The sequence below is a fragment of the Porites lutea genome, chromosome 1 (assembly GCF_958299795.1).
Source record: "Porites lutea chromosome 1, jaPorLute2.1, whole genome shotgun sequence".
NCBI classification, from domain to species: domain Eukaryota; kingdom Metazoa; phylum Cnidaria; class Anthozoa; order Scleractinia; family Poritidae; genus Porites; species Porites lutea.
Window position 1 is genome coordinate 40,746,740 of NC_133201.1, and position 14,411 is coordinate 40,761,150.

Here is a 14,411-nt window from a genome sequence, read left to right on the forward strand (position 1 = left end):
CCAAAAGAACGCTTTATACTTAAAATATTATCTGTCAACTAGTGTTGCAAACGTAAAACTTCCTGAACGAACGAGGTCTAGACAAGGCTTCTTGTATATTTACAGTAATTACACTGCAGGATTTCCAGTCAATAATTAGTCAGTTATTGAGAATCTCATAGATTATACATGGTTTACACATTTTAAAGAAGAAATGGTGATAGCTTTATTTCTAGAGCGCTTATATCCTGAGCTCAATATTGATCTAAGGGCTGTCAGTGAATTTTATACGGTGATTGTATTCAACCTGTAAATCAAACAATATATCCTTTAGGAATGGTGATTACTTAACAATTAATGAATGAGGCTGAGTATCTTATGAAGAATTATGGAGATCGAGGAGGGTGTTATCCGTCGAGGCCGTAAGCCGAGGCGGATAACACCCTTCGAGATCTCCATAATGCTTCATATGATACGAAAGCCGAATTCAATAATTGTTTTATTATTCATTCAAAATAATTCCCAATTTAAAAACATAGCTAAAACAAGCTTACCTGCATCGATGTTAAGTTTATTTTCGATAGTTTACGTTTAGGTTTGTCCAGCTCCGCAAATATTCTCCAAATAGCAGATGTCGCCCTCCGAGTTGTCTTCTTGCTGTTTTTGCTATGTTTTTAGCCATTATTTCGCCTTGTTCCAGCTGTAGTTCTTACTCTTGAAACGAGTGAACTGTCCGCCATTTTAGTTTTTCAACGAAAACAACACAATCTCGTCCCCAGGTCTTCTCGTTTAACGGTGCATTAACCTGTAGAAGGCTGCATTTTTGACGTCATTTCCTCGTTAAACACAAAATTCTTCCAAATTTGGTTATCAGTCTTTGGTTATGGCGCATTATACGTGTGCTTTTAGCCAATAAGAATTGGGGAAATATTTTGAATGAATAATAAAATCATTTATTGTGTTCTTGATACACACAAAAGAGGAAACTTACTTCCAGAGACCTTCCTTAGTTTCCATCATTTCACTATACTTCACCTCTGGAAGGTTGTGCTGTTAAATAGTGATTAAAACAGAAATCTGTTGGAGTCAACATCCTTCATTTTCAGTAGACATTTTTGACGGTATGAACACAGGTTTATGCCGATACATATTGACTTATCATGTATTATAACTCAACGTTGAAGTAAAGAGGTTTTGATAATTAAAACTTAACAAATGTATTATTGTGAAAGTATAATTTGATAATTAGTGTATCTTTCACTCTGTTTATAAGTTTCCTACATCTCTTCGTAGTAAATCAGTAATTTTTTCACCTGTTCTAAGCTTCTTTGTCTGATTGTTGTCATGAGAGCTCAATACCTGTCCTAAGTGTGGCTGTGTCCTTCTCATTTCACTTTGTATCTTCCTTGCGGGCTCAGAGTAACAATTTTCTCTTAGCCATTTTAAGTTAAGCACTCCTTGATGATCATTTTCAAAGTCCCAAGCCAAAAGGAGATTTTGCTTATTTTCTGAAAAAAAAAAAAAATTAGTAAGCTATTTTAAGACCTTTAGTATTGTTCTGTCCCCAAGAATTGAACTTGTGACATCCCACTCTGCACGTCGGTGCTCTACTGTATAAGTCAATCTATCTGCGGTCAAAATATTCTATTTTCTACCTATGGATATCGATAATACTTTGTATAACAATGGGAAGAAAAATCACAATCAATTTACAGCTAAGATTATATTAAAAGGCCCAAGTTAATGATTTGCCTGTCACAACGCGTTTCAAAAAAAAATGGTGACTGTTGTCGATTTTTTTTTAACGATAAAAAGGCTAGTATCTGTCTTACTCTATAGTGATTCGTATATGTTAAGAACAGTAAGCATAATAAAGATGAGGATTTTACTTTCACGGGTTATTAAGAAAACGTCTACAAAAGCCTTGCATAGTACAATGTACGGTACATAATGAAATCAACTTGTTTGAAACTTGTGAGACATATAACATCTGTACCAACATTTAAGCTTAATAACTCACGTCCACTTACCGGAAATGGAAAAACTTGATAGTTTTATTGGGTCAGGAAGAGATGAGACATTAATAGTCCTCTGACCACTATTTGATTGCTTGCACTTATCACATTGGCAACAAAGCCGCAGCCAACAACTGTGGAACCTTAAATAAGTCAATGAACAAAAGAATCAGAACGATTTTAAAAGAAATGTACACATTTAATTTTAATCATATAGTATATTAACCAAAAAAAGGGAAATGATTTGTGTAGTTTTCTCAATCTTCTGTTAGTTGTTACAGCGCGATTAACCTAGTAGCTATTTGAGAACGGAGGTTTTGAAAGTTGTAATCGTGTAAATGTATGTACAGCTGTACGTATAACAATTTTTTTTTCTGTGAAATCGATAGTCATCAATTGCCTGTTTAGAATTGACCGTTGGCTGTTGCCAGTGGATCGTTTTAAGGCTTCGACTGGAAGTCACAGAATGATGGGAGGAGGTGCAAGCGATCCCACAAACAAGCACACCCACACTGACAACGCCTTGTCCTTGTTCTATCATATTTAACTCGTTTTGGTCACAAATCCAGATCACAAAATATTCCTAGTCATAGCCCTACAGAGGGAACTCTGGGTAGATTACCACCTTGTGTCAGCAACCGGGACCACTTTTCAGGGCGAACGTTTTATAATAATACACCTTTTTAGCTTGGAAGTTTTGTTTCCCACCTCAGTTAACGTGGCGTTCTCAAGGGAATTCGCCTTTGTCGTTTCGTAAATTGTGCATACATCATATACACATGGATGCACGTGTATGACCGTGTATAGGACAAAATTTGAAAGAAAAGTTCTTTGCGGTACCATCACGTGGTCTGAAATGGTAAAACAAATTGAGACATACAAGCTAAAAAGGTCTATTTCCATTTTTTGGTTTAAGCCTCTCGTACGCGACTGTTTGAAACGCAGTGTCCATCGCATGAACCACGCTACTCAGCAGACTCAGAGTATACCAAGGACTTTCTTAGACATTACATGACAACACATATCTTAACTTAAAAATTGCATTCTCTTTTCCTAAAAAATAGATGTGTCGGAACCCATGAAAGACCCCTGGTCCCTCTGCTTTTTCCTCGTACCTTCTCGCATTATGAGCACTTGGTCTCTAATGCGGGAAGTTCGAAATAATGGTAAACTAAATTAGCCCATTTCTAACGTATTCATACTTGGATGTGTGTCCGTCCTTCCAATCTATTTGTAAGCAGTTTCCAGATACCAGTGGCTTGACATCTGTCACACTGTAGGTTGACTGCAAACCATAACACAGATACCTCAAAAATTCGTGCTACAACTAATCCAATGATCGTTTTGTTTTGTACAGAACTGTCTGCTTCATCATGTTTTCTGCCACTTGTTTTAGTATTTCAAATACGGGCTCAGGGGCGGATCTAGGGGGAGGGTGCAGGGGGTGCGCACCCCCCCCCCCCCCGAGATGACCTGCGGTTTTCTAATACAACTGGTATTCTGCAAAAAAAAAACTATGTGGTTTCTTGGTGTTGAAGTAGAGCAAGACACGAGTGCACCCTCTCCTAAAAAAAAATCCTGGATCCGCCCCTGGGGCTTAACTTCAGGTACGCGATATCTTCCATGAACGTTTGCAGGCCATGTTTTATGGCCTTATTATAACAGTTTTTACTTGAGACGTCCCCTTTTGCATATAACTTATATTAAGTGTAGTTTTAACTCGTGGACACGTATATCTAGACATGCGGTATTTCTAAGTAAGTCACTTAGAGTGAGCAATTAAATTAAAAAGAAAAAGGCTACAAACTGGCTAAAACGGACACAAACTAACCTGAGCTTTTCTTCGGAGAAAAGAACTGAAGGATTTAGTTACAGACGTTCTACTGTAAAGGACGCTTCTCAGCATGACTCCAACTCGAACTCCAACTGACCTTGTTTGAGTTTTAGAAGTTAAAATAACTCTTCAATCTGCAGAGAGGTGCCTCTAGAATTAAAAACATCTTTAACTCGGGTTTTACTAAACAGAGTAACGAAGTAACGAGTAACGAGTAACGGGATAAAAATCCAAGAGGTTAAAAAATAATTAAATAAATCCTAATGAAAGAAAAAACGTAAAAATGGTTGTAATATCCTAATAATGATCTTTACCAATCTCGAAAAATATGTGTATTCCAAAAAGTGCTTAAAACAACGACGTCAACCCCCCACCCCTCCCTCCAGCAAAGTCGAAGGTATTTTCCCGCCGAAAAAGTCACCTGCCCCTATCCCTGAAAACACTAGGTAGTGCAGGTTACACGAACCAAAGAAATGAGAGGTTTGGATGGGTGTAGGTCGAATGGTTATTTTCTCACACCCACGAGGAGACCAAGGAGCAACAACCATGCATGGAGGAAGGTGAAGTACAGATTTTCCTTCTGATTGTCACAATTATTTCATTTCTTAGAAGAAAAAGCTCTGTCATGTAAATCAAAATAATAGAACGTTGTTGGGCCCTTATTACGGTTACCAACTAACCAATTAAAAGCACTCGACTGCCAAGGTTTAGAAACAGTATGCTCGTTTATTACTCAGAGGGTTATTACCGTTTCCTGCTCAACTTTCAATGTCTAGCTAATGTCTAGTCTTTTAACTCCTCTTGAAAATACTGGATTCGACTTTATACTACCTTTCAAAAGTTAATCATAGTGAACTTTTCTACCGGTTTAAAAGGAATTATAAATCATGTTTAAAAATACCCCCCGATGTAAAGACTCTAAAATTTGAATATTGACGGCAAAATAGAGTGCAGAGCGAGACTAGTCTTGAGGTCGATTTTCAATTAAAGTAAAGTAAAGAAACATTCAAATGGATTGGTTTGCTCGAAGTTACGTTTAACATCAATCAATGCAGAACAACCGAAACATTGTTACTGCCAGGGCATTAAATTAACTCGTTTTCGTAGGATCCACTTGGCTACTTAACATTTCAAAGTGGTAGCCAATTCCATAAGTTGAATAAGTCCTGATTCCCAGAAAAAAAATATAAACGAAACAAACAAGAAATAGAACAAACAAGGAGAAAACGGCCGGTTTACTAGATGTTATTTTAGAGCTGAGATCCTCCAAATTGACAAGTTTTGAACCCAGATGATTCCAGCAGGTAATCAAAGTAAGCAAAGAGGACCTGTTACTACAGCAGTGCTGTAGTAAGGAGTTTTCAGTATTTATGGTCAGCGGTTGTTACCATTTTGCTTAGGACTCGTGCTAGTTGCCGCCATGTTCTTGTTTATCACATGTGTGATTTAGGTTTACAATCCATGTAATCCTTCGCTCAGCCGTATCGTGTAAGGCAGACTAAGTTGTTATCTGAAGAACTGAAGAGTTAAAGGTTATTTGGAGATAAAGGAAAGACCTGACGATTCAAGTTTTTCTCTTTTTCTTGTGAATAACAACGAAACTCCTTCGGATGCCAAGTACGACTTTCGAGGGCAGCCACAGGACCCCTACATATCTACTTGGCGTTCGCCAGCGACAGAGTTTCCTAGTGAAATATGTGCCATTTTGCATGATGGTCATACAGACATCGGTGCTTGTATTAGTTGCAATTTCATGCCCTGATAACATGCAATTACATGGACTCATTGTGACCCAAATTTTAATTTGTTAAGCCTGGGCTTAATGGATGGCAGGCAGCTACGCCCCTGTCACCGCTGAATTCTGTCAAGGCTTTGCGCTTCTGGTCACGCTTCGGCAAACTTAAAAAATAGTTATTGGTGTGTTATATGAAACGCCTGAGTTAAGAAAACAACAACTAATAGTATTTTGAAATCGTAGAGGAGCCCTCGTTTCCACTTCTGTGTTCTCCCACTTACGATCCCCTCGGGAAAGGAATGATCGTGTCTTCTTCTAGACTTGCTTTGACGATCAATCTCTTATATTAGGACCTAAGAGCTGAAGTAGCACTTGCAGACGGTCTTTACAATCCTGCAACTACGAAGGGGGACCTGCATTGGGCATAAGAAGTACTCTCCTTAATCTTCTTACAAAATTTAATTAATCCATTAGTTATAACAATCGTTCACACTGAAACCTTGAAAAACTTAGGGTAGTCCCGTGCCTTGTCTAAAAAAAGAATGCGTCGCAAAAACTTTCTTTTCTTCATGATCTCAATAAGCACAACGTATACCGCGGGATCAAACTATAAACCATACGGAAATCAATGTTATTAATGCAGATGGCGATGTTGGTACTAATGCTACTTTCTGGGTACTACTCACTTCAGGTGTACATATTCAATGACTTGTGACAATTGTTTAGAAACTCGGCACTTTTATAATAGTCTTCCTGATCCCGGGCTGTAGGAAATCACCTTTTCGGGTGAACGATAAACGAAACGTTTTGTTACTCTATCTGCTGGATAGGCATATTCAATTGCAAATAACAGCCGTAGCCAGGTGACTTTTTCGGCGCGAAAATACCTTCGACTTTGCTGGAGAGAGGGGTAGGGGGGTTGACGTCGTTGTTTCAAGCACTTTTTGGAATACACATATTTTTCGAGATTGACAAAGGTCATTGTTAGGATATTCAGCCATTTTTTATGTTTTTCTTTCATTAGGATTTATTTATTTATTTTTTAACCTCTTGAATTTTTATCCCGTTACTCGTTACTGCGTTACTCTGTTTAGTGACACCCCTTTAACTCAGAACCGTAACACAAACATTGGAAAATCGAGTGCCCCAATTGGACATCACGACAACTTTTTTGTTGTTCTTTTTCTTTGTTGTTAGATCTCCTTTCTTCACCTCATTATAATATAGTATAATTCGAGTCGAAAATTGTTGTCAAGGAATTTTTTTTCTCAAGACAAAACTCTTTGCTTATTACAAATCTTTTCCTTTATGACAAACCTTTTGGTTCTTGTTAAGGTCTGGGTTATACTCTATGGGTGGTCTAGTGAGCTCACGCGTGACCCTTGCAAAGATACTTTCCAAATGCAAGTTTTCAACCGCCAGATCTGCGGTCTTCAACAGGCCATATGACTTAAAAATGAAAAATTCCACGATGTGGTGTGATAAAGATACAAAAGAATAAAAATACCATAGAATATAAATTAAGGAAAAGTACGTTAACAAGGCAAGGGTTATTGTCCGCATTAGGTATGACCATAGTGTGCCATAAAGATTCCAGTGAACGTTGCAACGATATAATTTTCTTTTCCAACGATGGCTAATGATCGAAGGTTCTTAAAATCAACACATGTATCAAGGTTTTGAGACCACGCATGATTGGAGATATGGTAGTCGAGAATTCCCACCTTGAGTCACAACCTGAGATCTCGACAAATTTTTCGAAACGGATTTCAAAATATAAAAATTAACGTTAAAAAAGGAATAACGACATTTCGACCGTTTGACGGTCATTTTCAAGTTGCGCCGAGTAAAAAACATGCTAATTTTTTTACTTCTCATCTTGAAAATGACCGTCGAACGGTCGAAACGTCGTTGTTCTGATCTTTTTTAACGCTAATTTTTATATAAGCCGAGATCTCGAGTAAAAAAGAGATACCCCATTCCAAGCCGAGATCTCGAGTTATGCATCACTCACTCCGCATTTCGCACTCCGTAGTCCGCACTCCAGTTTTTCCTTCAAACCTACACATAATCAATGGATATTACTGTCTACCGATAAGTATGTAAATAAGACAGTGAGTGGAAAGCGAGAGTGTGGAATGCGGAAGGTGGAGTGCCGAATGTACAAAATGCGGAGTGTAGGAAACGAGAATTTTGGAAAATAAAGAAAAAATAACACAGGGCTTGAAATAACGGCCGGTCAACGGACAATGTCCGGTCAGAATCGAGCATTAGGGACCTTTAGCATCAGGTTTTTCGTGGGAAACGGCAAACCCCAAACCGCAAAATGTCACGTGACCACGTCCTTGCGGTCACGTTTGCAGTTTGCAGTTCACGTTTGAACCGCAGGAAGGGCTTCCAGCGGTAAGTGATTTACGGCAAGGTTTTTTGCCACAAAAAATCGTACAGCCTCGCGTTTAAAGGTATGAACTAGTTTTTTGTATCCGTTTGCGATGTGTTTGTTGGATTTTTGATCTCGAATCAATGAATTATTGCTGATTTTTGGGCGATTAAAGTGATGCACTTCGATTTGATGAAAACAACATGGCGGCCATAAACAATGAACGCGTAGTTCAAGTCAATTTTACATTCCTTTCTGCCGTACTAACAATGGAAAGTATTCTGTTCCAATCCAGAGTTAATTTTTTTTTTTATCTTGTTACTAAATTCATAACTTAACTCAGTCTCTGTCTGGTTCCTTTTTTTAACGTACCCGCGTATCACTCCGTGAATATCATTTTATTTTGCTTATTTCTTTTAGACTGGGGAGCTCAGGCTTCATAAAGCCTTCTGGTTTCTTCTGGGCTCCCTTGCAACCTTACAATTCCTATATGTATTCTTGTATTGTATTGTATTTTGGCTAAATAAAAGTGAAGTGAAGTGAACTGAACAAATCGAACTGAACGCCTTGCTAAAGTTTGAAATCTCGGCAACGCGAAACTGCAAACGCGTAACTGCGGTTTGCGGTTTGTGGTTTGCGGTTTACCTGATGCTAAAGGTCTCTATTGTCCGAGCAAATCCGTGGATGACCGGACATGTTGTCCGGTCATTTGGGCTTTCAAAGAAACTTCAATTTTGAGACAATCATGATGGAAATTTATTCAATCTTATCATGTTCCCAAAAAAGATATTAACTAGAGGGACTTTTGTTTGTGAAATTGATGACATTTCCTGTTGTCAGTCGCGACCGCAAATTGGCTACTACTGTGCGTGTTGTAAAGTGCTCAAGATTGCACGCCCCGCTGCGCCGAAAATAACCCGCATAGCATCTGGTGCCAACAAGAGCGAAAAAAAGAAAGACCCAGAGTGACAGTATAATGAATTAGGCCACCCTCTTGCTCCAATAAAACTTCACAAATGTAACATTAAAATAAAAGGCTTTGAGTGTTAATGAAGTAAACATCAAAATAGAGTTTGTCTTTATTTCGCCCTGTCCGTAAATTTGTTGCGTGTTTATCACTAAACGACTAATTCACAAGGTTAACTCAACATTCATCACCCTGTTCTCTTTGAAATACATTATGTATAAGTTTTAACGCATTCAAATGCCAATGAATGCCCACTACCACGATTTTTTGTGCGAATGGCGATGTTACTTCGGCCAACAGGTCGCGCCGAAGGATATTCCGGCACACCCTGGCCTGCACACGAGCTTGGTTACTAAGCTTTTGTTGTTTGCAAAGTGAACTAGGCACGAAGGCTTTAAACAGAATGAATATGTCGGATTTCCAGTGTTCGAATGCAATTTTACACACATAGACGCTACGCATTCAACAAATCACTCTGAAGTCTAGATTTGCATTCAACCGAACGGTAGAGTAAACTTGTAAGTCAGGATTATATTACATAGTTGTATATTAATTTACATTCAGTTTAATAGCGTTTACTATCGTGTTAATTGAGAGATTGATTTATTGAACAAAACGATTTCACAAGTTTATTTGCCCGTTTGAAATTATTTGTAGAAACAAAGCAGCATTTGCTAAAATGTAAATGTTGTACTATAAAGTTGAAGGTTACGTTTTGTTAGTGATTTGGTCAGGTTTCAACCAAACGTTAACGATGAGGTTGTGTCTTGCAATCCACGTGTCTGACTTACAATGTCACAGAACAAAGAGTAATAAAACTACAACTTCTAATTTTTTGCACACTCGATTTGTTTTGAGTAACTAGAGTTGCTGTTGCTGAAAATGATACAGATCATGTAACTTGCAAAATGGAGCCTCTATTGCAACCAGTTAAGATGGATTAAATTTGTCCGGCCAAAAATGCCTATGTCCGAGCAAAATCACGTTTGACCGGACAATGTGTCCGGCGCCTGCCCAATAGTTATTTTAAGCCCTGTAACAGAACACAACAAAATAGGAAAATGCTTGTGTGTGTGAAAACGTTTGAAATAGAAAGCGACATATTCGTTGAAAGTTGTTTTACGCAGTCTACTGAATTTAATTTTATATGTTAATGCAAACTACACAACACCCTTTATGACTAAGACTTGCTACAAGTCGACCTCTTGGCAAGCGGAGCGAGTCTTCTTTGGCCGCGAAGCGGCGGACCGCGCTGTACGAAATCCGACGAAGGACTTTTTTGAAAGTCTATTTATGACTCAGTCGTTCCAGTGACTTAAAAAGATGAACAATAATAAGCAGTCCGTCCACGTTTTCTCTTAGACCCTTAGCGATTTTGATGTTGATTTCATTTATATACACTTATTTTTTAAAGTAGTGTGTGAGGTAGAAATGCTGCTCATGACGAGATTCATACGACATTGAATTGCCGGTGTCTCGGTAAAAAACTAATTAAGATTCAGTTACTAGCCATTAATCTGTCATGACTTGTGTACTTTGCGTCAGCGATGGAAGACGAGCTGAGACGAAAGACAGATGTTATTTGTATCACTAGTAATAGTTGACACTACAGCTGCCCCCGTTCTGTAAATTGTCGGCCCCGGGGGGGGGGGGAGGGGGCACTTGGGTACTTTTTGGGTGGGTGTGTGCCGCCCGGGACTCCAAATTGGCACCCCGTTCTAAAAAGAATTTCCCCTAAAAGTGATACCCCGTTCTAGAATTCGCCCTAAAACTGATACCCCGTTCTAGAAATTGGCCAATTTTTTATACTCCGTTCTAAGGTGCAAAGAGTACAACAGTTTGCTTGTTAACGCATTGAACCGTATTTTTAAAAGCAATCTGTCCTTGAATAATTTCAAATGGCTGCTTACAAACTGGAGCTTTCGTGCGTTCGAAATATTATACCCGTTCTAGAAAACGCCTCTGAAATGGATACCCCGTTCTAAATCAGGAGCTTCAAAATCACAACCCCGTTGGGCGGCACATACCCGTATAGGTAATGCATGGGAGTACCTACCCCCCCCCCCCTCGGGATTGTCGGTCAATAGTATTCTTGGTCGTTGTGTAGCTCTTTGAAATATACCGATTCATAATGAAGGTTTTCACACATATTCCATACAATAGGTGAGATAAAAACAGGAAACGCAAGGTTCCATGCACAGTTTCAGTTCGGAGTGCAAGTTGAACCTCAACTGTTCCCACATTAAGATTTCCGCCGTTCAAGCAGTTAGCCCCAAACTTATGCTGTAGACAATCGCTTGCAGAGACGAGAATCATCAGCAAACGCAACTTACATACGAGCTTCTGGGACCGAAAACTCGAACTTACCCTATGGCTATGTGGAAGACGAGCTCAGAGCACTAGCCTAATCACCAATTAACCGACTGCAGCTTCAGCCACGAACACTGAGATACACCTTAGAAAATAGAAGTAATTGATTATGTGACTGAAAAGGAAGCAGCGTACTTACCAAGGAAACTGCGAGGTACGCAACCAGAAGTTAAATGAAAGTTATGCTGCTTGTTAGCTCTAATCAATGGTCAGTTTTCTGTACGAGTCATAGAACTGTGAAATCTCGACATTTTGACACTTTTCCAATCGTGAAGTAATGAACCGTTCACCCGCTAGATCCTTCTTTCTGTTGACATTTGCATGAAAAACGATCTTTGATCCTAGCGCACTTATAAAATAGATTAAAGATAAGGAGGCGCCCAAGCCCAGTCTTGGGCGTATGGAAAAGCCGGAATTCGGAATCCGGAGCCGGAGCCGGAAACGGAACCGGAACCGGAACTTAAATTGAGACCACGGTAAACTGGGAAGCACTGAAACCAGTTCCCGATACCCGTGTGGGAATAAAATTCAAGATGGCGTCCTCTGTTATCATTGTTTTGAGAAATTTTCAGCACAGTGGTCGTAATACCAAAGGTATACTCACATTCGGAAAGAGACTTGCAAAAAAAAAGGTAAGTCAATACTACTGTTATTCCTAGCAGTCATAAACTGTGACTGCAGCTGTAGGTCGAGCAATTTTCGACAGATCGAGACTACAACTAATCAGAAGCCGATTGACTGCGAAAAACAGCCATTATTAGTATGTGATGTTTAAGACCGCTGTGTTATTCATTTCCTTCTCTTGAGCCTAAGTTACTCATTTCTTAAAAGGGCTCCGTGTTTCAACCATTGTGAGGAAAGGGCGGCAAAGGGAGGAGGAGTATTCATGTCAATCATGATCCCAAGTTGCAACGCTCACGCGTATATAAAATTCTCGAAGAAAAATTTTGCGCCGTACGCAAAAAAATGCGACAGTAAAAAATATAATAACAATAAATAAATATAATGTGGGGATGAAAAGTCTTGATCGAGCAATAATTGTTAGTGACACTCTTACGACAGAAACGTCTCCAAGTTCATTTCTTAGGTTCCGGTTCCGTTTCCGTTTCCGGCTCCGGCTCCGGTTCCGGATTCCGGCTTCCGGCTTTTCCATACGCCCCTCAAAGCTCGCCTTTTACAAGGGGAGCTTTGTTCTGGAACTCCATTCCAGACAATTTAAAAAGAGCACCAAGTCTAGACATTTTTAAAAAGCTTCTTAAGAAAAACAGACCCTTGTTCGACAATATATATATAGATTTAGCCACGGCTAAAAGCGAAGCACCCATTGATAAATTTATAACTTAAATCAAACAATAGTTTTGTATTCCACAAATCAGTTAACTTAAGGGCCTATTCATGTGACTTTTGAGGGAAAAGCTAAGGGATTTTGGAGTGAAACAAATCTTGTATCGAGTTGATATAGCCTTATATGTACACCCAAATAGTCTTCGGTCACATTTAAGAGCAATAATGGCTCTTGATCACAGTAGATAAGGCGTGGAAAACAAATTCTTGGAAAACAAATCAGGCCGAATTTTTTGCGTTCGACAAGTTTACAAATTCTTGCCAATAAATCTGGGTGCGTGCAAACCAATCTTTTATCTTTTATTTTTTATACACCACATCTGAGGAAAAAGAGTACTATGAGGCGCTGTTTTTATCATACAGACCTCGTACAAAATGCAGTATTTCACAATTTTTCATGACAAATTGCATTCACTCAATATTCAGCACGATCGCAGCACGATGAAAATTACACTTTTGAGACTACCAACAATCAATAAAGAAATATAATTCGGTAGAACATTTACAGAGACAACAATTTTCATTCACGAAAACAAATGAGTATTTAAGTGTCTCTAAGAATCCTCAAGTCTTTACTAGTAAGCTTCAAAGTTTATGTTTTAAGCCGCCGGTTTCCCGGTTTTTTACTGTTTTCAAAGATGAACTCACGACAAGAAAATCGCTCAAAGCTTTCTTTCTACAGCCAAAATTATAGCTAAATATTCTTCGGAAAGTTTTTTCTTTCTAATTACGGTGAATTAATATCGACTAAAGGCTTTTTAAAGTTCTGTAAGCTTAAGCTTATATCAAAGTAAACCTCATACTAGGTCAGATCAGTGTCTCAGTCAAATGTTAATACAAAAGTGCATAAACTAGCTTCATAAACTGCGCCGCTGGACTTCATGAAATTAGATATGAATACAATAATTTCCCAGGCTTACCATATTTCGAGATGCAGCTCCTGAAATCTATCAAGTAAGGCAAGGATGGCTTGAGCCTTTATAATTTTCGTGCGCATCCAGCAAGGTGAAAAACAAAAACGATGCCATCCGCAATCGGATTATCGGCTTTGACGAGCGACGCATTTCTTAACCAAAAACCCAATAAACAAACCAGCCATGAATAAGAGAACACTCTTGATAGCAGCTGTATTTCATTTTGTACATCCAGTGGAAAAAGACAGTTACAAACATCACAAGTTGACTCAAAACTCTTTCAGCTTCAGCTGTCAAAGTAAACAACTTTCAAGATGCTGCATAAATTTGGATCACTCACCGTTTCTGGGCAACGCATCGTAAAGTACTCGATAAAAATCGTCTCGATTTAATGGCCTCTCGATTACGTTTCCGGCAGTCGAATCAAAAACGTGAAATCGAGGCTCGTTGCCACCTGTCTCGATGACTCGTTTCAGAAACGAGACACGTTAAAACGGGACCTAAAACGTTCTCGAAAACGTAGGGCAAAAAACGAGACTCGATTTTTCTCCAAAACGTAGGGCCCAAAACGAGACTCGATTTTTCGTGTTCGTAAAGACTTGTTAACTAACTCTGAGATTACACCATTAGAAAGGTATTTGCCGGGAGAGGGTAAATTCCAAAAAAATTAATGTATGTGCAAAAAATATCCTCTAAAAAAAAATAACCATGCACCGGCTTCAAAATATCAGAAAAGGGAAATAATGTGATTCCTTTTTTACTTGTAAGGGCAATGGCAACGAAAGGATTGAGTGTAGATAAGATTTCTGGGGTCTTCTGGGGTAATTCCCATAACTTTTACATGGTTCGCGCAATTCCACTGGGGAATCGTCA

At 38.9% G+C, this 14,411-nt stretch overlaps 1 protein-coding gene across 3 annotated transcripts in view; it reads right to left on the reverse strand.

The window, feature by feature from the left end:
- Positions 1-14,411, reverse strand: part of LOC140950689 (gamma-butyrobetaine dioxygenase-like) — a 53,839-nt gene that overhangs the window by 12,831 nt on the left and 26,597 nt on the right. Inside the window, exons 1-6 of one of the 3 annotated variants that reach the window (XM_073399942.1) lie at positions 11,420-11,527; positions 3,826-3,978; positions 3,197-3,279; positions 2,010-2,137; positions 1,339-1,487; positions 971-1,029 (exon numbers count right to left, since the gene is read on the reverse strand). In XM_073399942.1, the coding sequence (XP_073256043.1) occupies positions 971-1,029; positions 1,339-1,487; positions 2,010-2,137; positions 3,197-3,279; positions 3,826-3,900 (494 nt within the window). In that variant the 5' untranslated portion in view covers positions 3,901-3,978; positions 11,420-11,527. Of the gene's footprint in view, positions 1-970; positions 1,030-1,338; positions 1,488-2,009; positions 2,138-3,196; positions 3,280-3,825; positions 3,997-11,419; positions 11,528-14,411 lie in introns of those variants that run through there. The other 2 variants (XM_073399948.1, XM_073399936.1) reach the window with 2 other exon arrangements.